The following is a 24287-nucleotide window of genomic DNA, read 5'->3' as shown; positions in this document are numbered from 1 at the left end:
GCCTATGGAGAGAGTGGGCAGGGGCTCTGGGCAGAGTAGAGGCACGGGGCTGAGAGCAGTTACCTCAGCAGCCACTGTCATAGGTCCTCTAAGGGACATAATAAATGAGGAGAAGCAATTGGGTGTGGGGGGAGAGGCTCCCATATGTCTCTCTTCCTTTCTGCTCCCTCTACCCGCCCCCTCCCCAGCTGTCTTTTCCCATGCCCGTTCTTGTTCCCTCCTCCCCCTCCCCTAGCCAAGCTCGTCCCTCCTCCACTCAGGGAGTCCTCTCCTCCATCTCCCCAGGATTTCTTTTTCTTCTCCTCTCCCTTTCCCACCACTGGCCATCCTCTTTGGCTCTGGCTCCTCTCTCTGGCACCTTTAGCCTCTCCTCCAACCCTTTCCACATGAATCACATCATTGAAGGAGAGGCTGGGGCTGGGAAGGTCCCTCCAGGAGCCCAATTCTTCTTCCCTCTCTCTGACAGCTCCCCGATCCTCACCTGCTCTCTGGAGTTGTGATCCAGACCCACTACTGTACCCACCTTTCTTAACTGGTTGAGGCCCTGCATACACACAGGCAGAGACACACCCATCCACAGGCACCTACACCTGTACCCACAACTGGGCCATGTTTACACACACTCAAGTCACATGATGAGGGTCACATAGATACACCTCCAACAGAAGTTGCACACTTATGATTAAGACAGGGGGCCTTTTAGTCAGATGGGCCTGGGCTCAAGTTCCAGGGCTACCAGTTCTTCTTTAATCACGGGTGAGCTTCAGTCAAGCCTCATTTGCTTTGTTAAAAAAATGGGGAAAATAATGGTAATTACCTACTAAGAGTGGATATGTTTAAAGCACTAAGCACAAAGCTTCACACATGCTAAACGGTAATGCTTGCTCTTGTTAATGCTGTTAAGAGTACACAGCTGGGCTTCCTGAACCACTAAAGCCACACTCCTAGAGAGTCAGGGATATGTAGTGCATGAACATGCATGCAGGCATGCGTGCACACACACACACGCATACACACATACACACCAGGAAAACCAGGCTGCACAGACCTTAGATACCCACTCTGTATTCATAATTCACTAGGAGACCTGCTGTCCCCCTTCAGTTCCACCCTCCCCACCCCTTCTCAGCCCGCCCCACAGCTGTGTGGGGGCTGGAGTTCAGCCCCTTTGGAGACAGCTTAAGAGGGCATCAACTTGCCCCCTTGACAGCCACTTATTACCCCTCCATCTCTGGTAATTAACCCCCAGGGAGCCTGGGCCTCCTGGGGTTGGGAGGTGAGGGTAGGAACTCCTCAGATCTCATTGGCACACGGTTGCGGTGAAACTGCAGAGACATCAGGCAGCCTGGGGAGCTCTGGCCCAGAATTGGAAACGTGCTGGTCCTCATATCTTAATGGTGTGTGTGGGGTGCTATGAACCACCCAGTGGGCATCTGAGGCATGATGGATAGAGGCTGAGGTGCTAGGAGTGGTTCCCTTTATTAATGGTCAGAAAGTCAGGATCACTGAAGAAAGTCACTGAGGGGCCACAAGGCCGAGAGGCTGAGGGGCCTGGAGAGATGGGGCAGGGCTCACCACTCACTCAGGGGGCTCAGCTGGTCCAAGAGGGAGAGGCACTGGTCACTTGAATCACAAGGGTCAGAGCAGGCACCTGCGAGAGTGCGGGAGAGTCATAAGCACCCTCATCTACACTACATCCAGTTGAGACAGACTCTACCAAGCCCCCCCTTGCATCCCCTAGTGTCCCAGGACTCACCCAGAGGCCGAGGGAATGTTGGCCCAGTGGGTGGCAGTCACAGGCTAGGGCTGGGGGTCGTGGCGGGTGTGCAGGGCCTGGGAGCCCCAGGGCTGATGCCCTGGCTGGCGTAGTACTCCACCACCTGCCGTGGCACCTCGGCCAGGACGCATTTAGCTAGCGCAGAGGGTGCCGCCTGGGTTGAGGGTGGGGACATGGTTAGGCGCGGGAGAGTGGAGGAGCTGGAGGGGGTCAGGTGAGGGGCGGGGCTTCGAGTGCCAGCTGGGCTCCGGAGCCCTACACGGTGCACCAATTGGGTGGGAGAGACAGGTCAGATTTGGGGGGCAGGAGGAGCTGAGGCGTCCTTCAGCCTGAAGGGGGCCCCGGGCACTCACATCCTTGAAGTCCCGGAAGGGCACAAACTGGACGATGTCGCGGGCCGCGGGCACGCCTTGGGGACAGCGCAAAGGGCCATCGTCGCCGTCCAGCAGCCGCATGTCAGAGAAGTCGGCATTGCCCACGCCCACGATGATGATGGACATGGGCAGGCGGGAGGCCCGCACGATGGCGGCGCGGGTCTCGGCCATGTCGCTCACCACGCCATCTGTGAGCACCAGCAGCACCGAGTATTTCTGAGAGTAGGTAGAGGGGGAGCGAGGGTCAGCTCTGGGTCCTTGGTACCCGCCCCCAGCCCGGACCCTGGCCCTGGCCCCACCCAAGGACACCCAGGTTGTCTCTGCTTCATGTCTGGATCCTCACCGTGGCTTGGCCAGTGCTCTGCTCCCTCTGGGCTGGCCCTGCCACGCGGTTGATGATGGGGGCCACATTGGTGGGACCATAGAGCTGAATCTGGGGCAGGCAACGGCGGTAGGAGGTGATGACCCCTGAGATCTCTATGGGCAAAGAGGTGAGGAAGGCAGAGATGAGCAGGGAGCCCTTCCTGACACCCCTTAAAGCAAGGAGGGGCTTCCCTGTACCAGGACTGCCCTGCTACCAGGTTCTTCACTAAGTAGGAGAGTTGGACAGTCCAGGTGCAGGGGGATTTGGGTGGGCAGATGCTGGGCCAGGAGCTGGAAGTCTTCCCAAACGAAGGCGGGCGTTGAATGGGTGAAGGGGCAGGGAGCTGGGCCTATGGAATGGAGTCTGTGCTCCTGCATGGGGTGCACAGGGGTGGGCCGCAAGCTGTATTGGAGGGAGGCGGGGCTGGTGGGGATCTCCTCCCTTACCTTCACATTCAGGATTTTCCGGGTCAAAGTTGATAGCAAAGTCATGGGACACCTGTGAGGGTAAGAGGAGGCCAGCCAGGGGATGTCTTTTCTTCTGGTCTGATTCTCCCACCACCTCCTCTCTTCCCCTGGCACCCAGCCTACCTCGAAGTTGGGGGGGATTCGAGCCCCAAAGCCGAACGCTGGGAACCGCTTGTCACTAAGGAGAAGAAAAATGTGTGGAGGTTCATTGGGCAAGGCCTCCCTGCCTGTGCCCCACCCTCACCTCCTCCTACCTGTCATAGTCCTGGCAGATGCCTCCCACTGCACGCAGGGCCTGCAGGTAGTGGTTGGGCTGGCGGGAGCTGAGGCAGTGCAGGGACTGACTGCTTCTCGGGTCCCCATTGGAGGCGGTGAAGTCAATGGCCACCTGGTGGGGATGGGGAAAGGATTATGTTGCATCTGTGAGAGCCAACAGAGAGGCAAGGCCAGAGCTAGGATCTGTAGGGAGAACCAAGGTGAATCTGAGCAAGCCCACAGGTTGCCTCATCACAAGGTCGGGTGAGGGGAGCAATCTGACCAGATTAACAAGTTTGATTACCTGACTTTTTGTGTCAGCGCAATGTATATTTTTTTGTCCTGTTATTAACTTGCAAGCCCCAGTAATGGCCAATTATTTGTACAGCAGCAAAAGTAAATTGAAGATACTGGCTAAGGCTGGATTGATTGTACACTTCTATGCTATATTGCAAAATCCAATATCTGTTCTTTGGTGGTTATGTAAAAGGCCTGAAGAATTACTATCTAGTGTGCAATCTGTGATAACTGAATATTCCTTGTATATCTGTCTCTGATGCAAAAAGGTAAAGTAACACAATTACAATACATAATTAAATGCAGGGGGAAAAAAAAAGCTAAGGCTCACAGGAAGTCCAAGTAGGGGCAGTGGGGATTCCGGGCTCCTTCTGTTCACCATGGGCCAACCCCTCCCTTTTGGCCACGTCCCCATCCCCTGGGCCTTTACCGTGAAGCTTATCTGGCAGCCACCCATGATGTAATCCAGGAAGGTGTGCACCTTCTCCACCTGGTGGGAGGTGAGAGGTAAGATGGAGGGATGGTGCCTTGAGGAGGGAGCCGGGTGGGGCTTCTGGCGGGTAGAATGGAGGGGAAATGGAGGGACCAGAGATTTTGAGGTTAAAGTTGGTGGTGGATAGGGAAAGGGTGCTCAGTTCCCAGAAGCAGAGAAACTGATCTTTAAAATGAGGGCAGGGTTGAATCTGAGGTTGCCATGGGGGTCAGGGTGGGGCGGGGCTTGAGGCCAACAGTGGGATTTACCGTGCACTGTGCCAGCACTACGGTCCCCGAGCTCTTGTAATTCTTCTTCTTGTCCCGGTACTTGGGATTGATACAGTCCCACTGCATCTAGACCCCACACACCCCACAAGCCCAGGGTCACATCCCAGGACCCCTCCTCCCCCTTCCAGCAGCAGAGCCTCCCAGAGCAAGACCCCCATGGCTCAGTCTTTAGGCTGAGTCTAGGGGGTTCCCACCCTATCTCCGTCCCATTACAGGTGAAGGACTCCTCAGCATTACCCTTGGGGTTCTCCCAGAGATCTGGGTGGGATGCTGGGGATAGGGGTTGGGTGTGGGATCTTTGTGACACCTCCTGCCCGGGGTTTGCTGTCCCTTCCTGCATCTCCTGGAAGGTGCTGGTGAACTCGCCGATGAAGTCGTGTTTCCCGCTGGAGTCATAGTCATACACCAGGAACTGAAGGCAAGGGAGGTGGGGGTCAGAGTCAGGGAGGCTTTGAAGTGGTTCCTGGGGGCAGGAGAGGGGACTCAGGGAGGTAGGGGCCTGATGGTCGCTAGGCCCAAACAGATGTCCTCGACCTGCCCAAAGAGGCCACCTACTGAACTTCATTCTTTGGCTCAGTCTGGCAGGGACTTTGGCCTCTGACAGAAGGCACACATGTAGGAAACTGGAGCTGTGACTAGGTTCTTTACCCTACGGTGGGAAGGGGGATCACATAGGGGAGAGGAAGGGGCTTGCCACACGCAGGGGGACGGTCTCAGACAGATGTGGGATGCTCTAACAGGCTGCCCTCACTTGTGGGGGCTTCACCTTGAGAGGCCGGTTGACATCGCAGCTGCACAGGGAGTGCAGCGACAGACGGAACGGCTCCCAGCTGGGGTTCAGATTGTTCTTCACCACCTTGGAGAGGCACCAGAGAGCTGGTCACCTCCAATCTGGGTTCCCCTCCTCTGCCCTTCCTCCCTCCTTCCCCATAGTTCCAGGCACCAACCTCCGTTCTCCAGACCAGCTGGTCGCTCTGGTCCTCGTTGGTCTTATAGATCTCCATGAAAGGGTCAGACTTGCTGAACAGATCCTGAGGACACAGGAGAAAGGACCCATGAGCCTCGTGAGGTCTGCAGGGGAGGCGGCTAACACTGAGAAGGGAGCAGGATTGGGACCTGGCATTTGTCCCAAGTCGGGGGCTAGGCACCCTCACAGGGGAGGTGGGAGCCTGATTTCTGGGGTTCTAACCTTGTTATCCAGCTTGTGGGCTCTGAAGGTGAGTTGCACATAGTCATTGGTGCCAGATACCTCTTCGGCCACGATCTGCAAGGGGACACAAGTGGCAGGACTCTCCCCACCCCACCCCCACAAGGCCCTTTCCCTTGGGGGGGGCCATCCCTGGGCATGATGTCACCACAGATGTCCATGCAGGGATATTGAATGCCCTGCCCAAGGGTGAGGACAGGTGACCTTGCCTACCGTGATGGTGGACTTGCCCGCATTCTTCCCATTCTTCAGCAGCAGCGGCTTAGTGACCTTGGTCTGTGACACAATCTGGGGATGGAGGTAGAGGGACACCCAGCTGTGATGCCCCCACCTGCTTTGGTACAAAGGACAAGGTAATAAGTGCCCTTTGAGTGTTCACAGGGGCTATACTTGGGCTAGAATTGGCCTTAATTTCCACAGCAACCTTAAGAAGTAGGCACTGTGACCCTCATCGTTCAGATGAGGAAACAGACTCAGAGTTTAAATATCTAGCCCAAGGCTGCACAGCCAGTGAATGACAGCGATAGGGTCGAAGCCCCGACCTAGCTAGCTCCAGAGTTCTTGCTCTGTCTCCTTTTGGCTTCCAGAGGCATGGGGATGGGGGCGGGGTGGGAGTGTAGACCTGGCCCAAGGTGCACTCTGTTGAGCCGAGGAAGGTGTCGTTGCGGGGGCTGGTGGCTCCATCCTCTGCATCAAACACGTGGAACTGCAGAGGCTGCTTCTCCTCAAAGAAATACTCGAGGGCCAGCACCCGGGAGAAGACAGGGCTGGAGCAGGAGCGCAACACCTCTGTGCGCTCCACCTGCGGCAGGAGGGGAGCAGGTTGCTGGGCTGTTTGGCTCTGCCTTGGACCACTCTGCTCTTGCCAGCTTTCCTCAGGCTCCTGCACCCCCAGTGACTAGCTCTTCCCTCCCTGGGCTGAACCCTGAGCTCAGGTGCTGCCAGCCCCCTCCTGACCATCTGTCCTCTGGGGCCCCCACATTTGAGAGCTGTGCCATGGCCTTTGGGGGCGATCTCAGGATCCAATGGGACTCTGTGGGCTTTAGAAGCTGTTGAAATGGTTTGTGTCGGTAATGATGGCACACCCATCTCCAGGGTTACCCACACAGCTTTGAAGAGGCTGCTGGGAGTCCTCATGGTCCCCCATGAGGCTTTCACTGCCCCCACCCAGCCTACTCCCTCCCAGGCCCAGGGGTTAGTGAAGGAGAGCCCAGCCTCTCTCACCTCCACCCACTGCTCATCGGAGTGGAGCTTGAGCAGCACACAGGGGTGGGGCTTGGTGAGCGTGTCTCGGTCTAGGAGGCCGTGGCAGGACACTCGCAGCTCCACTCTCGAGGCCCCCAGCGTCATGGCTGGGGGCTCAGGCACCCATGCCATCTCAGGGTCCGACATGTCACTGTGGGGACAGAGCAGATGGCCTGGACACTGGAAGGGGACTACCTGTCAGGAGAGAGGGTCTGTCTCTGGACCCCAAGCACTTGCCCTGCTTCCTGAGGCCCTGGCATCCCGTGGACTGGCTTCGCTCTGACCCTGGAGCTCTGCGCCAGGGAGAGTGGAGGACACGAGCCTCCCACTCCTGCACAGCTCAGTGCTCCTGTCATCCCTGCTGACCTAGTATGTGTGGATGGGGCTGGAGAGGGCTGTACGGCTGGGGGGTTCCTGGCAGCCTTGGCTCCCAGACCATCGATTGATCCACATTTTCTGCTATCTCAGCATCTTCTGCTATTTCCCGGCTGATGTTTGAGCCAGCGCTGCACTCAGCCTTGGCTCAAGGGAGCTGAACTGGGGCAAGGGGGTGGGGAAGGGGGTGGAGGGGCCCCTGGAAGTCTGAAGAGGTCAGGAATGGAGACTGTGGTGGGCAGAAGGAGGCAGGTGGGAAGGTGCCCTGCAGCGCTGTCCCCGTCTACCTCCTCTGACTCACCTTCTGGTTGGCTGATAGAAAAGGGGAGGTGGTGGGCTTGCAGAGTTAGAAGCAGAGCCTGGTCGCTGATGAAATCTGTTCCCGGTTCCTGGCAGTGGCTCTCACTATGACAACTCTGGTTTCCCTCCCCACCTCCCCTGTTCTCACACTTCTTGGCAACACTGGCACTGTCTCTTAGCGACAGGATTTTTGGGGAGCTGCAGCCCCCTCCATGCTGCCCGTGGGATGCACGCATGCCACCCTCCCCCAAGCGGTGGTAACAAGCCTCGGGCAGCAGCAGGCAGGGGTCCACTGCCCCAAGTTCATGGCCGGTCCGTTCATCTATCTGTGTCTGCCCACATCTCAGGGTGAGGCTGTCTGATCCTGTGTCGTGCTTCCCCAGAGTGTGTGTGTCTGAATGCCCCCACTCCTGTGTCTGTCCCCTAGTTGGGTGTCCGTCTCCAGGAGGGTATGACAGTTCCCGTACCTCCCTCAGAACCCGGACCCTTCCCTGGCTGGGTACCCCCTCCCCGCATCATGTGCCTTTCTGGATGAGTGAGGGAGGGTCTGGGTTGGGGGGATTCTGCCTTCTGACCACAAGTCTCCCAGCTCTCACAGGTCCCCTGAGCTGGGTGGGGGCATGTGATTGTGAGGATATCGGGCAGGACTGGTGACCTCTCTGGAGGCTGGGGGAGATGTTGTTATGGAGACTGGGCCAGGCTGGGCTGGGCTGGGGCTGGGCTAGGGAGGAAGGGGTGCTCACCTGGGCTCTAGTCGGGGGCTCCTCTCTCCGGCTCTCTGCCCCTGGCCCTGACTCCTTTGCTGCTCCAGCCGCTGGCGCTGGCTCCGGCTCCGGCTCCGGCTCTGCTGCTATTTATGGGGCCTGGATGGGGAGGGGTGGGGGGGCCGCAGCACCAGCTCCCCCTTCATAGACCAGTTAGGAGGGAGAAGAGGGGAGGGGCAGGGCCACTGCTTAGGAGGGAGCCACAGAGCCGGGGGAGGAGGGCAGGCTAGGGATGGCTCAGAGGCTGGACCCCTGCAGACACAGTGACACACATCTTCCCCTTCATGCCACACCCACACCCAGCATCACTGAGATGCACACATTGCGGTGGTGCGTGCGCACACACACTTTCATGCCGGGAAATGATGGAGACACATGCACCCACGGCTCACAGGCTCACACATATCTTGACACGTGCAGGTGCCAGCACATAAACTCACTGTGACACCATGACAGTTACAGCCCTACGGATACACACAGGGAAACACACCCAGTCTCACAACACTCTCCATTCCGCATTTGTTAAGGACATTTGCAGTCACGTGTAAAAGAACACTGGGCTACACTTGTCACACACACATATATTCACTCACTCACTAGAACCAACCCGAATACAACAGAATGGAGATCTTCACGTGCTCTTTAAAAACCATCATGTACCTCACTGATCCTCATAGGTTTGAGACTTCAAACTTCCCTAATCACCTTTTAACAGAGAGATCCAAGGAAATGGACACAATGGCTTAACGGCACACAGTGTCACATCCTGAAGACAGGGGCTTCCCAGAGTGAAGATGTGCTGAAGAACTGGTTTCCGAGGTACCTTCCGGGTGCCCATGACTGACCCCTCCACCCCAGATTCAACCCATATGGTGACATCTTTGTGGGAGGGGCTGTGCCACACACAGATCTGGAGGAAACAAGACATTAGTCATTCCCTAGTGAGACTAGGAGAAGTAAGAAGTTGCCCAGGGAGCTGCACATCACATGTGAAGGCATTTGGGTACATGGTGAGTACGCAAGGCGGGGGGGGGGGTCACCAAGACATCTTCACCCTCCATCCCTGAAGCTGCTCGTGTATTAAGGTAGCAGCCATTTATTGAGCATCTCCTGGGTGCCAGGCACTGTGCCAGGGGCTGGGGCTACACAGGTGATTAAGACACAGCTCCTGCCCCTGGGGCAGGTGCGTGTATATAGAACAAAAGCCTCACAGAGATGATCAGCCAATACACAGGTGAGGTATGACAGGGGTAAAGTATGGACCTTTTCAGGATTTGGTGGGCCACAAAGAGGAAGGACTCAATTTGGATGAATCGAGGGAAGCATCAGGAAGGGCTTCACCGAGGAAGAGGCGCTTGGGCGGAGACCTGAATGCAGAGCTAGGATTTGTTAGTATATCAATGGGAAACCATTAACTTGAGTCATTGATCTCCTGCCATAGGCACTTCTGCTCACCTGCAGGCTACCCTGCTGTTGAGATTTCTGACTATTGATGGTGCCCCCAGGATGACACAACACCATTTAATTCCACCATTAGTGAGCCTGCCTGTGCGTAACACCCCCCCCCACACACACACAGTGGTCCCCAATCTCCTCCTGGTATACTGAGATCTTCCCAATCCCTCAGCACCCCCTAAAGCCAGACACACACTTGTGTTGGTTTCTGCCATTTTGGCCCCTTCTCCAGCGAGCTCAGCTCACATCCTGCACGCAACACCCACCCTGCTCTTCTCAGACCCCTCCTGTCCAGCAGCTCTCTGGTTTTTCCTGCTTCTCCCCTCAGAGCCCCAGCCCCATCCCTGGGGGGTGTTTCCCACTTTTCCCCACTATGGGGGTTTGAGGGAAGGGGAGCAGCAGCTGGGGAGTGGGAGCAGTGAACAGGGAAGACAGCAGAGACTCAGGCAGGCAGTGATTTTGTTTTTTTATTCTATACAAGTGGAGAGAGAGCCCCTGGGGATAGAGGGACAGATCCGCCCTCCCAGGAGAGGAGACGGCCCCCACTCCTAAGCTCTGCAGAGGGAGCAAGGCATTGAGAGCCTCCGTCTCTCCAGGTTGCTCCCTCCCTTCCTGTCCCCCGCCTCCTGTCCCCCGTGCCTCATCCTGCCATCCTGTGGGACAAGGGCTGGCAGAGGGGCCTGGAGGGGTGGGGGTCCGAGTCCTTGTGAGGCACATGTCGAGAGGAGGGCTGGGGAGGGTGCCGCAGCAGCTGTCAGTCTGTTCCTGGCTCACTGGTTCCTGCTGGGGATAGATCCAGGGAGCCCTGTTTCCTGGGCAGGGAGAGCCAGCCGCCCCGCTGGGGGCTGCTCTGTCAGCTGAATGAGTGGGAAGGGGGATCACCCTCTTGCCCACCCCTGTGGCACCTGTGGGGTCAGGGGGCCGTCTTCTATCAGGCTCCAGCTTGTCACAGGACTGTGCCCGCCGTGTCCTCTTGGGCTTCAGGGGGGCGGTCCGGCGGCCCGGATCCGGGGGCCCTGAAATGACAATCAAGGTAGGCCTGGCAAATGAGCGGGGCTCACAGGCTGGGTACTCAACCAGGCTGTGACTCCTGGCTGTCTGTCACTCATCCTGTGCCTAATGTGCGCAGCAAGGCCCCAGATGTGCCCCGCGCCCCACTCCTGCCAGGTGGCAGACCTTGGACCTCAGGCTCCTCTTGGTCCTGTTGTGAGCCCAGCCTCTGGCGGGGTTTGTTCATTCCTGGGGCTGCACCCCCAGCCTCAGTCTCCTCCTGGCCCCCTGGTTCCTGGGGAGGGCGACGGCCCCTGGGCACAGCCACTGGCTTGGGGGGCCGTGGGGCTAAAGGGGTGTCCTGCAGCTGGCAGAAGAAGGAAGATGCTGGGTCAGTTAGTTAGCCCTTAGGCCTTGTCACAGTGTCTTCCCCACAGCCCTGCTGGCCCTCACCTTGGCATTCCTAGTGGAAACTGTCCTCTCTGGGAATACGGCCCCATCTTTCTCTTCCTCCCCATCTTGGCAGGCTGGGCTGGGGCTCTGGCAGCTGTGGTTGGGGGCGCTCTCCTCAGCTGGGGAATGGGAAGAGAGGAGAAACTGCAGGAAAAGGCATTCTTGCATAACCCTCCCTGGCCCCTGAAGCTGCAGAGGCCAGGGCTCTCCCCCTCCACACCCATTTGCTCCTGTCTCTGCCTTGGCTGTCCCCTTCTGATCCCACTGTTTCCTTTGCCCTTGGTCCCCAGTATCCTCCTGAGCCTGTCACCTCTGGAGGGGGCCTGGTCAGGCTGAGCCTCTTGGAGAGCAGGGACAGAGCCAGGGCCTGCCTGGGCCTGCTGGGTTGAAGGGTATGGCTGCAGCCTGGCATTCCTGGGACTCTCTGCCATTCTGATTTAGATGGTGAATCTGGAGGAGAGGTGCTTGGCGCCCTCACCCCACCCCCACCACCCCGCCTCTGTGGCTTTAAACAACCTGAGCCTGAGAATGTGCCACATGGAAGGGGTTGTCTGCATGTGTGTCTGTAACTGTGAGGTGCAGGGGAGGAAGATGTGGAAGGCGCCGGCCGGAGGTGTGTGCATTGGGAGACCTGACTACTGTGATCTCCTCAGTGAAGGATGGAGCCCCGCTTCAGGTGTCCTAACTAGTTAGTGTGTGAGATGGGATAATCAGAGAAGACGCCTGCAGCGCTGGGTAGGCCTTGTAGGATGGGGCAGGAGCACAGGCATTGCCAAGCCCCGGGCCAGCCCCGCTCTGCACCGAGTCCTTATGCCCTAGCTGTGCGGTGAGGGTGGAGGAGGGAAGGGAGTGTCTACCTCTCTGGGGAAATTTGTCCCTGTCAGTCTTGGTGGAAGATCACATTCCAGGCCTGTGGAAACTGAGGCTGATGCCAAGCTGACCAGCTTTCCTTTAGCAGCTCCCTAAGTGAAAGGTGCTCTGAACCCAGCAGAGAGGACGCGTCTTACTCTGATCCCTGTCATCCATTATTCCGGAAGGTAAAGGACTTATTTGAGGTCAATACCACGGGTGGTGGCTGAGGACTAACACCTGGGGTTTCTGACCACAAAGGCGAGGTTCTTGCCTCTTCTAGGTGGCATTTTCAGAGTGAATGGAGGATGGTGAACTCTTTTTGGAGGAGACTGGAATGTTTGAGGTGGGCCTGGCATGGCTAATACTGCCCACCCTTTCCCCAGCTGGGGTGCAGAGAGAGGCCTTCTTTACAGAGGCACCACTCTGCTGATGGCCCCTGACCCAGAGAATTCCCCAGAAGCATTCACAAAGCATTGTTCCTGTGTGCTAAGCCTGGCAAAGCCACTTTTGTTCTGCGGGACCTCTCTTTGGATTAAGTTGTTTCTTTTGGGTGCAGCTTTGTAAATATCCTGAAGCAGTTTCACTGTGTTGACTTCTTACAGCCCCACCTGGGTTGTAAATTCCCCAGTGCAGGGTCATGGCTTCAGTCTCTTTGGACACACCCTGGGCCTTCAGAGCTGCTGCCTGAGAAGAGGCTCTCCATACCTATGTGCCACGTGGCCTCTGCTCGGCGCATGGCACTGAAGCTCGGCTTGGTGCTTTGGGGTGGTGGTGGGGGCTTCCAGGCTCCAGGGCCTGGAGTGGAGGTAGGGGGAAAGGGGAAAAGGGAAAAGGCATGTTAGGAGAGGTCTGGACAGAGGAGTCAAAGGAAGGAAGTGAGGGCAACCATTCTTACCTGCATCATCTGAAGAGCGCCGTTTCTGCCAAGCCTGGACGCTGCCCTCCAGGTCTGGGCCTGTGCCCTGAAAGGACAGCTGAGTCAGGTCATAAAAAAAGTCCTCTCTGTGTGGGGACTGCAGTTAGCAAGGGGCTTCTGCTCTAGCATCTCATATCATTAGTCCCTAGACACTTGGACCCTTTTTCCCAAAAGAGTGGCACCCATACCACCCCTAGGGGCATGAGAAATGGTTTACCCGAATGAACATACTGTTATTTAATAGTTCTGTGTTTATTTTATGTGGGGTAGCAAAGACATGACTAGCACAGCCAGCCTGTGGTTTTGAAGATGCTTCGGTCCAGTCTAAGTTTAAAAAGGTGAGTTGACTTAAATAAAAATACTATGTAAATGATGCCGTGGTATGTGGAGAAGTTCAAAAGCAGTCATAAAGGTGGTAATCGAGTCACCTGAGTTTAGGAAACAGCTCTAGAGGTAAGTGTTTTTAGGACACCCACTTTACAAGGAAGCAGAAGCTCCAGAAGGTTAAGTGACTTGTCTGGCAAGTGTGGGGACAGGACTGCAGCTCACATCGTCTAACGCCAGAGCATAACTCTCTCTCCTGGTCGACCCGCTGCAGGGCCGCGGGAAGGAAAGCGTGGTGGGCAGGGACCCACAGGACCCTCAGTTCACTGCCGTGCCTCCCCTCACCTCTTGTTTCCCGTCGAAGCTCCAACCCTTGGCTCTTCCTAATCCAGGAAGGGCAACGCCGTGGACCCTTGGCTGCTGTGCTGTCCCAGGGGTCTGGCCGCCCTCCCCAGGCTCCGCCCCCTCGGTGCCCTGGAACAAGGTTTCAGGTTTGGAAGCAGGTCCTGATGAAGAAGGGGCTCCGCAGGCAGCAAGGGATGGGGAGTGCCCCCCCAGCCCTTCCCTCTTCCCTGGGGGAAGTCCTACCCAAACCCTCTGAGGAGTCTTTCCGCTGCCCTCATGTGCATGCTGGACTCCAGCATGCTCTGCTCTGGGTGGGCAGGCTTAGCACAAGGAGCTCTCAAGAAGCGGGGATTTGGGATGACAAAGTTCCCCTGAACCCCAAGTCCTAGCATTCTCCCATCAATGGCCTGGGGTGGGGTGGGTGGATGGGCTATGTGTGGGACAGCAAACCAGGAGGACCTGCCCCCCCCGCCGCCTCACTTACCGTCTTCCTGTGGAAGGAAGGCCCCTGGCCCCCGCCAAATGCAGGGAGGAGGCCACTCTCCTCCTCCGGGCTCCAGCAGGGGGAGGAGTTATTGCCGAGGCTGGGGGGATCTGGGCTGGGGGGACTCTCCTGAGTCGGGGGTGGGGGCGGGGGTGGAGGGAGGAGGAGGCCGGTAGTGGGGGACCCTGGCCCCCTGTCCCCCTTGAAGCTCCGAGGCCGGCGAAAGTGAAACAGGCCTCGGCGCCTCTTCTTCTGGAGCGGAGGAAGTGGCGGCTCCAAGAGGCCTGGCCGCAGGGTCCTCAGAGTCCGGGGGTAGCTGGGCAGGGTCGGGGTGAGTTAGTGACAAAGCCGTGGGGAGATGCCAATGCCAGATGCTGAGGGTGTTCAGGGCCCAGGGTGGTGCTGGTGATAGGCCAGTCCTGGCTCAGGAACCTCCTCTCCCTCCTCTCTTATTTAGTCTTTCCTGCCACTGTGTAACCCTTTCTACTTATTCTCAGGGAATGGTGTCCTCACCTTCCCTGTCATAACCCTCCAGCAGCCTCTTTCCTCCCAAGCAGCCCTCCCCCATCTCCTTTCAGCCTCTCCAAGTGATCCAGTTCCTTCTGGGGAGTCAGTGCAGGACAGTGACAGAACATATCCTCCAGGTCTAACCATCATCCCATCCCAGGGCCTGTTGTCCCCCTACCCCATTCCACTGGAGTGGTTCACTCTGGCTCCATTCCTTCTAGCTGTCCTGAAGAGATTCAGAGAACATGGGAGCTACGGGCTGGGTGGGGAAGAATGAGAAAGTGGGGGAAGATCCCAGAGGCTTTGGGGCACTGCCATTGGAGGGGCCTCCAGGGGAGCTGAGTGGACACAGGAGCCCTTCCAGGGCCTTAGGGCCTGCTGAAATTGGGGATGTCCCTAGGCGTCACACCTGGAGCTCTCGTCCATGACCCTTCGGCTGAAGAAGTCCTCCAGCCCCTCATCCAGACGGGTGGCCATCCCATTCTCCTGACGAGTCCCAGGTACTGGCACCTGCTGGAAGAAAAGTCCTGTGGGATATATCATCTAGGGGAGGAACACTCCCCTCCATCCCCCACCCCCCATGCACTCAGGGCCTTCCCCTTTGAACTTGGACTTGCCTCTTCTTGACCCCATGGAAACTTAGACTTCAAGCCACCTGGGCATTTCCTAAGCTTGGCAGCTCTTGACTTTCTCACCAAAATGAGAACTGCCAACCGTCCATCAGGCAGAGATTTCCAGTCTGTGACAAGGTCTAGCTCCATCCAATCTGGATAATCCTTCTCCAGTTCCATGGCCTGCCTGGGCTCCTGCCTGATCCCCTAAGGTTAGTACCTTTGGTATTGGTATCCCAAAGCTAGAAACCCTGGCTCTGGCACTGCTAAGTGAAGTCAGTCCTCTTGTGAGGCCTTAGGGACTCACGCTAGGCCGACCAGGTCCTGGAGGGGTGGTCCTGGGGGGCCGGGGCCTCCCTTGTGTTTGATGCCTTAGTTTATAGCCATGAGTGGGCAGCTCGGATAGACCTTCCCAGGAGCCACTAGCTGTGGGCTGACTGCTTCCAAGTCCTGAGAACCAGCCAGGGGGGATCCCCAGGCTCCCCAGCTGGCTTTCCATGTCCTGAGGGCTCCCACCTGTGGGGACAGCAGTGTTAGAGGGATTAGCAGGAGGGGCAAGGAGAAAGCAGGCTGCCAAGAGGGAGAAAAGAGAAAGGGAAATGGGGGCATTAGCATAGAGACTGGAAGACTCACTAATGAAGGCAGACACCGGCCGGATCTTGCGGCAGCGTTTCTGTTTTTTGATGGCCATGGTGTCCTACAGGGATGGAGATGAATGGTGGGGCCAGGTGGCAAGTCCCAGGAGCCTCACCTGGAGCCTCCCATTCCTCATAAAGCCTTCTCTTTAGAGTCCATCCTGCCTCCCTGTCCTCAGGTGGTCGAGGCACTGGGAGGAGGGAAGAGGCTGGGTGGGATCAGGATGAAGGGATGAGACCCAGTTAGGAGAAGAGAGTGGAGTCCGGGGAATTGGAATGGGATGGGGTTTTGCAGGTTGAGGGACAGGACCTAGGTTAAGGGTCGGAGTGGGCAGGGGGTGCTCACGATGTTGGTCCCAAGTTCATCATCTGTGGTCTCCTCATGGTCATGGTTCCGGCCTCGGCCCCGGGAAGACAGATCTTGTCCTTGGCCTGGCCCCCCTGGTGGATCTGATAGCGTCCTTAGCTGGGCCAGGTGTCGGGCCTGGGGAAGGACAGGTATGAACAGGATCCCAAAGAAGCTGCCTGCCTCCCAGGACCTTGATGGGGAGAGGTGGTGGAGGGAGATGGGGTGATGTGAGGTGGAGGGCATGCCAGGGGCCTGGCTGGGGCTCAGGAGCCTTACCAGGCTCTTGTGGGAGTGGTACAGCTCCTGCAGGATCTCGTCCACTATGGAGTTAGTTAAGTAGGTGACAACTGAGAGCTTCACTTCACTGTGGGCATAGGTGGGGCTGCTCAGCTCCCTGCTCCCACCCCTGAGCCTTGGCCCCACCCTCCCTCAGAATCCCGAGGGAGTGGGCCAGCGGCCCTGGCTGCCCTCAGACAACACCACTGCTGCAGGAAGCCCCTTGGGTCTACTCCCCAGTTCTACCCGCTGCCTCTCCAGCCTAGGTGGGTGTGGATGGGGAGAGTAGACAAAGAGGAGCTGAGGAGGAGGAGGAGCAGGGGGCTCTGGGTCGGGCCCCTGGAGCTCCAGTGGAACAGGGCGAGGTAAACTGGACTGCTGAGTGAACTCTGCTGGTCTCTGTTGGAAGAGCAGAAACCAATACTTTGGGATCCTGGCTGCTTCATGGGTTTCTGTAATAATTTTCCTTTGCTTTGGTGAGTGGTGGCACCCAGACTGGAATGAAAGAGCTCTAGGGGCCATGGAAACTTGGGGGGGAGAGACAGTGCAGTCCATGCACCCCTATTCACGTCATTTTTCTTCGTCCGTGCCTCTGAGGAAGCTGTGCTGTTTCTAGGGGTCAATTCCTGGGGTATGTGTGCAGCTACACGGGTGTCTCTGTGTGTGTGTATACATCTGTGTACACTGCCCGGGTTCCTAAACCCTAGCTCAGCATTTAGACTTCTAGGGCAAAGACCAGTCAGACCCTAAATAGCAAGGCTGCAGTTGGTTAAAGATTCATCCCTTGTAATGGAGATTGTGTCATTCATTATTCATTTCTGATAGCTGGGCCCCAAGTCCCTAGGTGCTCCCAGCCAAGTCCAGCCCACCCCAGCCCCACCCCTGCCTCTCACTCCAGCTTGTTCTGAATGTCCTGCCCCGCCTGCTCCAGCAGTGCCCCTCGGATGAAGTTCCGGGGCACAGTGACACGCTCCGCCACGTTGCTCAGCATCTTGTTGTGCCCCTCGGCCACCCGCATGGCCACGGGGCATAACTCCTGTGTTAGGCTGACCATGGACTCCAGGATCACCTAGTGTGGGGGGAAGTGAGGCCAGAGCCCCAAGGAGGGCAGGGTCAGGGCTGGCAGCATAGTGGAACAGACTCCAGCCTGTCTATTCCAGCTCCCCTGAGACTGAGGGGCTCGCCAAGGTCATGGGGCTGGCTAGCAGCAGAGTCTGGACACTCAGGCTTCCCCCATTCTGGTCAGTGTCCCTTCCATCCTACTACATGGCCATGTGGGCAGGGGCGAGTCAGTCCAAAGATCAGAGTCTAGAGGGAGAGGTCAGAGTTTGAGGGCTAAGATTGAAGCTAGCAGCAAAAATCCAAACCCAGTTTTCTAGCAATGCCTTCGGCACAATGTGGGTGTAGGTGGTCTCAAGTCTGCATTTCCTTTTTGCCCACAGGAATCTCCCCAAGCTGACCTTGGCCCTCAGCTTAGGGCCTTGGTCAGCCCTTGGCTCCCTCCCCAGGACTTGCCTGTAGCTCCTTGTCCACAGCCTTGGACACCTCACTGGCTACTGACTCCAGCCTCTGCCGCACAGGCCCATCGTTGGCCAGCATGTGGCCCAGCTCATAGAGGCTGGGAAACAGCTGGAAGGAAGGGGTTCTGGTCAGAAGGCCAGAATCAGGCCTCGCTAGGTCCCTGGGAGCCCTGGGCGGTGGCAGGGGGCAGATGCATGGCGCAGGGCCTGGCCACTCCTGGGTTGATATGCTGGCCTTCTTGGGCTCTCCAGGCTGTGAGGGGAGAGTGGGGCTGTGAAGGGCTCACCGCCCGGGAATTCTTGGCATCCTTGATGAGGTCCCGAGCATAGAGCAGCTCATCCTGCACAGGCTCCAGGGGGCACAGCCTCAGGGCCCGAACCTCCTCCTGCACCCGTCCACACAGCCGCTGCAGCATCTGTAGCACAGGTGGCAGGAAGGTCAGGGGACCGCTGAATCTTCACTTTCCCAGGTAGGCCCCCAGGTGCCCCGTTTCTGGGCCCCTTTGTGCAGTGCTACTGGTGCCGGTGCTGACAGGGGTAATAGTGATGTCTCCGGAGGGCCTGTTCCCTCTTCCTCTTGGGGTGTCCTTCTTGAATGCTCAGTGGAGCTCCCACAGGCCTGTGCATCCCTTGTCTGGGACCCTCTGATGTCTGTCTACATGTTCTCTCATATTTGGGGTTCACATTCAGCATGTCCTGTCTTTTTGCTCTCCTACGTGCTCAACCTGGTTGTGGACGCCACACGATGATTCTTCCATGCCCTCTCCCCGCCCCGCCCTGTGCTCCATCATATCACACCCAGGCCCTGCATGCCCCACACGTGCCCCGTGTCCCAGAGGGAAACGTTTACTTGCTCGGCGCTGCTGGTCACCAGGCCCTGCTGCAGCCTGAAGGCCTGTTCCTGGGGGCACGTCTGGGAGTGGTTGTTCCTCACCAAGCACCACTGGATCTGGAGAGGAAGGTGGGTGGGGTTGGGGTCAGGGCCAGGGGATGTGGGCTGGTCCCTGCCCCTCGCGTTCCACCCCGCTCAGACCACCACCTTCTGCCAGACATCCTCGGTGCGCTCCGGGGCACTGCGGTAGGCTTGGGAGATGTCGCTCACAGGGAAGGACATGAAACGCAGCGTGTGGTTGCTGTGGGACAGAGCAGCACAGCTGCGTGGGAAGAGGTGGGCAGGAGAGGCCCCCGTTCCCCAAACCCCTCCTCTGGCTGACCATTTCCCTCTCCTGTGGTTCTTCCTAACATTTCTATACAATTAGGTCAAGAGGGCTGGGGTGGGGCTGGTGTATCTCAGGCCTGGTCCAGGTACAGAGAGGCTGGGGGCTTGGGTCAGGGCAGAGCCCTGGTCTACTCACCTCTCCAAGGCCCTTGCAATATCCAGAAAGCCCAGGGCAGACGTATTGTTCCGATCCCATAGGATAGTTCTGGGGAGAGGGTCAGCACCAACTTGTTACCCCTCCGTCTGGATCTCTCTTAGGGGGCAGGGACACACCCCTGGAGGGCCTTCCCTCCTTTCCTGGGTAATGAGGCTGACTGCAACATGGCTCTGGGACTGAGGGTCTCCTGAAAACTGGGGAACAGAGCAGCGACACAGCAGGGAGGGCGCCTGTGTGTGTGTGTGTAGGGGGGCTGGGGCGGGGCTGGGACTCCAGGCCAGAGGGTCCAGATGTGGGCCCCACCTGAGGGAGGAGTTTATCTGCAGAGCCTTAGACAGCATCTTGGCCCCAATGTCCTCCATGCCATTGCCGCTCAGGTCCACTTTAGCCAGGCAGGTGTTGCTGCCCAGGGCGTTGATGAGGATGCTGGTGCGAAGCTTCAGCCGGGAGTCCGCCACTGACAGGGACTGCAAGGACTGCGTGCACAAGCGGGGGGTTGGGCGCAGTCCCTGCAGCCCCGTCCCCTCAGGCGCCCTCCTGAACCCAGGCACTCACACAGTCCTCTTCCTGGATCAGCTGCACCAGCTTGTGGAGGATCTCCTCCAGGGTCCTGTGGGGAGTTGGGGCTCAGAGTAGGAGGGGAGGGGGCTGGGGTCTTGCTATTAGAGCAGCAGGCAGCCAGAGGTAATATAGTCAGCCAGAAGGATAGGTGGATGATGGAATGAGGGTCTGTGGATCTAGGGAGGGGGTCTCACTTGGCCTTGACGTTGAAGTTCTTGCCCAGGAACAGGTGCTTGAGGGACTTGTTCTTGCCAAGGGCGGGCACCAGTGTCAGAAGGTCCGAGTCAAACCCTGGCCAGTAGATGGGAGAGGCGTGGCCATGAGGCCTGAGGCCCACTGGAGTCTCCTTAGAACTTCTCCCCCACGTTCCAGGCCCCTGTCGCCATCTAGTCCCAGGAAGGGAAGTGCCCCCACTTACCATTGTCAGACAGATCCAGGCTGCCCACACAGGTGACAGCCCCCAGCTGCTCCTGCAAAGCCTGGGCTCCAGCTGAGCGGAGCTGCAGGGATGTGGTGGGGGTGGGGCGGGGGAGGCAGGGGTCAGGGTAGAGGATAGGGCACCTTTAATGCTTAGAGATAAGAGTAGTCAGGCCAGGATTCAAGGTCATACTGGGTCTCAGGTTTAAAATCAGAAGGACCCTTCTTTACACCAGATCCTTCCCAAGGGCTCTCTCCCCTCCCTTCAGCCAGAAAAATTTCCAGGCTGCTGCTCCAGACACAGCTTGTTCCTGCCCTCTAGTGGGAAAGCCTGGTATCTCCCACCCCAGAGCATTAAAGGAGGAGATATCCAGAGCCTGAAAATGACCTCTGGAAAGAGGGCTGCAGACCAGAGACTGAGAAGGGAAAGTGGGGATGTGGTCAGTTTGGGGCAGCGGTTGCAGAGGGGAAGTGCAGAGCCAAGATGGAGCCAGAGCTGGACTTAGGTCAGAGAAATGGAGGGTGGGGTGATGGGTGGAGGTCAGAGGGCTCACCTCACAGCTACTGAGGTCCAGGTGCAGATCGCTGAGGTGACTGTTGAGGGAAAGGCCCTGGAGCAGCGCCCTGTGGGAGGAAGGTCAGCAGGCCCACCTTTACCCCTCACCCCCCTTCTCCCAAGGATCCCCCTCGGACGCCCCCCAACCCTGCACCCACCCGACCTGAGGGCCTCCAAGGGCAGCCTCGTGGCTGACAGGTTGACGTGGCTCAGGGTGTAGGCGCTGCTAAAGAACTGCTTGAAGGCCGGTGGGGCCTCCCGGCCCTTCCTGCAGAGATGCCTGGGGTCAGCAAGGGAAGGGGCGCCCACAGCCTGTCCCACCCCTCCCTGCACCCCTGAGCTCCCACCTGTGGGAGCAGCTGTTGCGTGCCAGGTTGAGGTAGGTGAGGTGGGAGCAGCAGCCGTGGAGCAGGGCACCCAGAAGCTGTGGGGAGAGACCCAGTGTGTCTCACGGGGCTGGTACGGACTCCCTCCTCCCTCCCCATCAAGGACCTGGCACTTCACCCTCTGCAGTCAGTCTGTGCCAGCCCCACTATCTTAGCCTCTTCAAGCCTCAGTGTTCCCTCTATGCAAAGTAGGTTGTCTGCTCCCACCGGCCTGGCCCCCAGCAGTATGGAGTGGTTCACAGGCAGTGGATGGGTACAGCCAGGACCATCACAGACTCATAAGGTGCCTTGTTCAAGTTAAGGAAGGAGTCCTTTCCTCCTTGTGGACTCAGCCCTGCACCTGGGTTCACGGCCTGGGAATGGGTTGGAGCTGGCTTTTAGGCACAACCTTGGGCAGCACCGGGATAAAGTGCCATGAAGGTGTGAGCTCTGGCGTTGCTTTGTAATTCGGTTGGACCTCAAGCTATTCACCAGTGCTGCCCACTTCTGTACTCAAGGAGCGGGTGAGGCAGAGGCCCACTCTGGCTTCCCCAAATCACCGCAGGCCAGCTCCCCCATTGCCAACCCCTCACCAAGTCGATGGCGCAGTCAGTCCCCGCCAGGTCCAGGTGCACCAGGGCATTGGGCTGGGCCAGGAAGCTGTAGAGGGCCTGGGAAGGAAGGACAGAGGGGCTGCAGGGGGAAGGGTGGCAGACCCCCTCCCCTCACTGGGGCTAAGGGCAGAGACTTCACGCCCTGAAGCCTGAGCTTGCTTCTGCAGACAGGGGCTTGAGGCTACATTCATGGACTCACATTGGCTTCATCAGTGGCGAGCAGCCCAGGGTTCTTGCTCAGGTCCAGGTATCGAAGGGAGCTGGCAAAGGCCGGGTTGGCCCCGAAGGTCTGGCCCAGCGCCTGGAGCCCTGAGCACAGCGGGCACTGGGCTGGGTTGGCCCCCATCCCCATTTCTTTCCCTTGTACACAGCTCTTCCCCGCTCCCGACACGTGGCTTCTTTCCCTTCCTTGGTCCCTGGGATGCTGTGTGAGTGTGTGACTGTATCTCTAGGGCTCCACAGCCAGCAGCACTGGGGGAGGGGAAGAGTCAGAGGTCGGGGGGTCCTGGGGAAAGTACCTCGAGGGGAAATGGCAGTCTTGGCCAGGCACAGTTTGGTGAGGCCAGTGGGGAAGCAGAGGAGCTGCTGGCTCAGACTGAAGAAACCTGGGGAGTGGAGACAGAAATGGGCCCACTGAGAGGTGGGGGTTGCGGACAGGTGGTGCAGAGTCAGACTGGGGGCTTGAGTGGAGTACGGGCCTGGGGTCAAGGATGGCGGTGTTGGGGCAGGGGCTGTCATAGGTCAGAGAGCTCCTATTCAGACCCAGGTTGGACTCTGGGCTGGGAAAGGGGTCTGCATTGAGGTGTGGGTAGGATTCAGGGCTGGGGCTCACCCTTGTCCTCGATGGGGTTGTGGGACAGAGTGAGGGCATGCAGCACACAGCTCCCGTTCTCCCCAAACACCCCGGCCAGCTTCTGGACAAAGTCCCTTCAGGGAAGGGGAGGAAGGATGTGTTTGTCCCAGCCCCTGGGCTGCCCCTCCTCCTCCACCTGCCTGCCTGGCTGGGGCTGCAGTGGCCAGAGGCCCCCACAGGTGGGAAGCAGCTTGGGACCTGCCAGGGAGCTTCTCATCACTCTGGAGTACCTGGGAAGTTGTGCTGAGACAAAGCCCAGCTTCAGGTCCTTGAGGCTGGAGCAGCACACTCTGCTCAGTGGCTGATGGCAGGAGGGGGTGGGGCAGACTGGGGAAGGCCATGGAGCTGGGGGTCAAGAGGCTCAGGTGTGACTTGCTTTGTGCCCTCTTTGGGCCTCAGCCTCCCCTTCTGTAAAGTGAGGAGCTGGGTGAAATAGTTCAGAGGCCCACATCATGCTCTAAGGTTCTGGGGACCCTAAGACTACATCAAGGGAGTACCACTGCCCAAGGAGGAGGCTGGCCTCACGTCTTAAGCCCAGCGTTGTCCAGCACCAGCTCCTCGAGGCTCCCTGACTTGCTCAGGGTGTGTAGCACCTGTTCTAGCACTTCAGAGCCCTGAGAACAGAGGGGGTCATGTGTTCAGAGCCAGAGAGGGCACAATTCTCCCCTCCCCCCACCCCTCTAGACCCTACCAGCCGCAGGTCCTTGCAGTAGAGTTTGGTGAACCATTGGTTATAGGCCAGGGCTGCCACCATTAGGGCCAAGTCTCTGGGGGGTGGGGAGAAGAAGAGGGCAGGAAAGCAGTGAGCAGGTGGCTGGGGCAGGAAAGAAGAAACAAGGGATGGGGTGGTTGGGCTGGGGAGAGCCTGAATAGGTAGAAGGCAGTGGGGGGTGGGGAGTGAGAGACAGAGCTGGGGCTGTGGATGGGACCAGAAGGGAGAGGCTAGAAGGGCCAGGGTTGGACTGATACTGGGCTGGGGGGTCGAGTCTCTACCCCATCTGCTTACCGGCTCTCCAAGTGGCTGAAATCCAAAAGATTGAACTCCCGGTTATCCTCAGCATGATAGATGGTGTCCACATCCTTGGAGAGATGGAACTGGCTCACACCTGCTCCCGTCTGCCTCCTCTGCCCACTCCCTCCAGGTCCCACCTGCCCTCAGGCTAGGTCCCTGACCAACGCACCCATTGCACCTCCTCACGACAGTGCAGCCCATTGTAGTCACACAGGGCAGCGTAGGTCTCGGAGAAGCCACCTGTGGGGCAGGAGATGGGCTGACTCCTTGAGAGGGAAGGGCATGGGGAACAGGCTTGGAGTTCAAGGACAGGTCAAGGTCATTTTATGTGCCAGGGTCCTGGGTTCCTGCTACATCATGAACCTCTGAGGTGTGGGAACTGTGGAGTCTCAGGGCAGGCAAAGCCTCCTACAGAGAGGACTCTGAGCAAGGGGCAGGGTGGTGTAGGCCCCACGTTCCTCAAGTCTGCCCCTACTCACCGCAGACACTGTGAGTGGTGGATGTGGAAGTCTCAGAGTTGGGGGACGTGTCTCGAGGCCCTTCTGGGGTGTCTGCATTTCCACGTCGGATTAGACTCCTGGAAAGCAAACAAATCCATCCCAAGAGGGGTGGAATGACGCTCTCAATTC

The 24287-nt window shown here is 58.1% G+C and overlaps 2 protein-coding genes across 2 annotated transcripts in view; both read right to left on the bottom strand.

The window, feature by feature from the left end:
• Positions 1 to 1455: 1455 nt before the first annotated feature.
• Positions 1456 to 6910, bottom strand: CPNE6 (copine 6). The gene is made up of 16 exons (XM_015250410.2): positions 6728 to 6910; positions 6126 to 6305; positions 5717 to 5791; positions 5486 to 5560; positions 5244 to 5327; positions 5063 to 5152; positions 4604 to 4708; positions 4276 to 4362; positions 3965 to 4024; positions 3237 to 3370; positions 3106 to 3160; positions 2962 to 3013; positions 2495 to 2628; positions 2131 to 2367; positions 1757 to 1931; positions 1456 to 1651 (listed from the first exon to the last, which is right to left on the bottom strand). The coding sequence occupies exons 1-15, from the start codon at positions 6893 to 6895 to the stop codon at positions 1794 to 1796; spliced, it is 1674 nt and encodes a 557-aa protein (XP_015105896.2). The 5' UTR covers positions 6896 to 6910; the 3' UTR covers positions 1456 to 1651; positions 1757 to 1793.
• A 3181-nt stretch (positions 6911 to 10091) lies between these two features.
• Positions 10092 to 24287, bottom strand: part of CARMIL3 (capping protein regulator and myosin 1 linker 3) — a 16765-nt gene continuing 2569 nt past the window's right edge. Inside the window, exons 6-40 of the mRNA XM_072962852.1 lie at positions 24138 to 24235; positions 23828 to 23898; positions 23653 to 23726; positions 23338 to 23413; positions 23172 to 23260; positions 22626 to 22720; positions 22312 to 22398; positions 21993 to 22102; positions 21773 to 21850; positions 21162 to 21238; positions 20978 to 21082; positions 20813 to 20882; positions 20260 to 20341; positions 20036 to 20132; positions 19836 to 19890; positions 19584 to 19756; positions 19260 to 19328; positions 18944 to 19037; positions 18755 to 18853; positions 18192 to 18320; positions 17900 to 18013; positions 17278 to 17453; positions 16385 to 16472; positions 16106 to 16243; positions 15758 to 15821; positions 15432 to 15640; positions 14923 to 15023; positions 14007 to 14322; positions 13523 to 13651; positions 12833 to 12899; positions 12643 to 12732; positions 11086 to 11204; positions 10819 to 10999; positions 10548 to 10658; positions 10092 to 10422 (exon numbers count right to left, since the gene is read on the bottom strand). Coding sequence (XP_072818953.1) covers positions 10397 to 10422; positions 10548 to 10658; positions 10819 to 10999; positions 11086 to 11204; positions 12643 to 12732; positions 12833 to 12899; positions 13523 to 13651; positions 14007 to 14322; positions 14923 to 15023; positions 15432 to 15640; positions 15758 to 15821; positions 16106 to 16243; positions 16385 to 16472; positions 17278 to 17453; positions 17900 to 18013; positions 18192 to 18320; positions 18755 to 18853; positions 18944 to 19037; positions 19260 to 19328; positions 19584 to 19756; positions 19836 to 19890; positions 20036 to 20132; positions 20260 to 20341; positions 20813 to 20882; positions 20978 to 21082; positions 21162 to 21238; positions 21773 to 21850; positions 21993 to 22102; positions 22312 to 22398; positions 22626 to 22720; positions 23172 to 23260; positions 23338 to 23413; positions 23653 to 23726; positions 23828 to 23898; positions 24138 to 24235 — 3757 coding nt within the window. The 3' untranslated portion in view covers positions 10092 to 10396. The remainder of the gene's footprint in view (positions 10423 to 10547; positions 10659 to 10818; positions 11000 to 11085; positions 11205 to 12642; positions 12733 to 12832; positions 12900 to 13522; positions 13652 to 14006; positions 14323 to 14922; positions 15024 to 15431; positions 15641 to 15757; positions 15822 to 16105; positions 16244 to 16384; positions 16473 to 17277; positions 17454 to 17899; positions 18014 to 18191; positions 18321 to 18754; positions 18854 to 18943; positions 19038 to 19259; positions 19329 to 19583; positions 19757 to 19835; positions 19891 to 20035; positions 20133 to 20259; positions 20342 to 20812; positions 20883 to 20977; positions 21083 to 21161; positions 21239 to 21772; positions 21851 to 21992; positions 22103 to 22311; positions 22399 to 22625; positions 22721 to 23171; positions 23261 to 23337; positions 23414 to 23652; positions 23727 to 23827; positions 23899 to 24137; positions 24236 to 24287) is intronic.

This window comes from Vicugna pacos, chromosome 6, assembly GCF_048564905.1.
Source record: "Vicugna pacos chromosome 6, VicPac4, whole genome shotgun sequence".
NCBI lineage: Eukaryota > Metazoa > Chordata > Mammalia > Artiodactyla > Camelidae > Vicugna > Vicugna pacos.
Note: the sequence above shows the minus strand (reverse complement) of the source record. Positions and strands in the feature narration are given on the sequence as shown.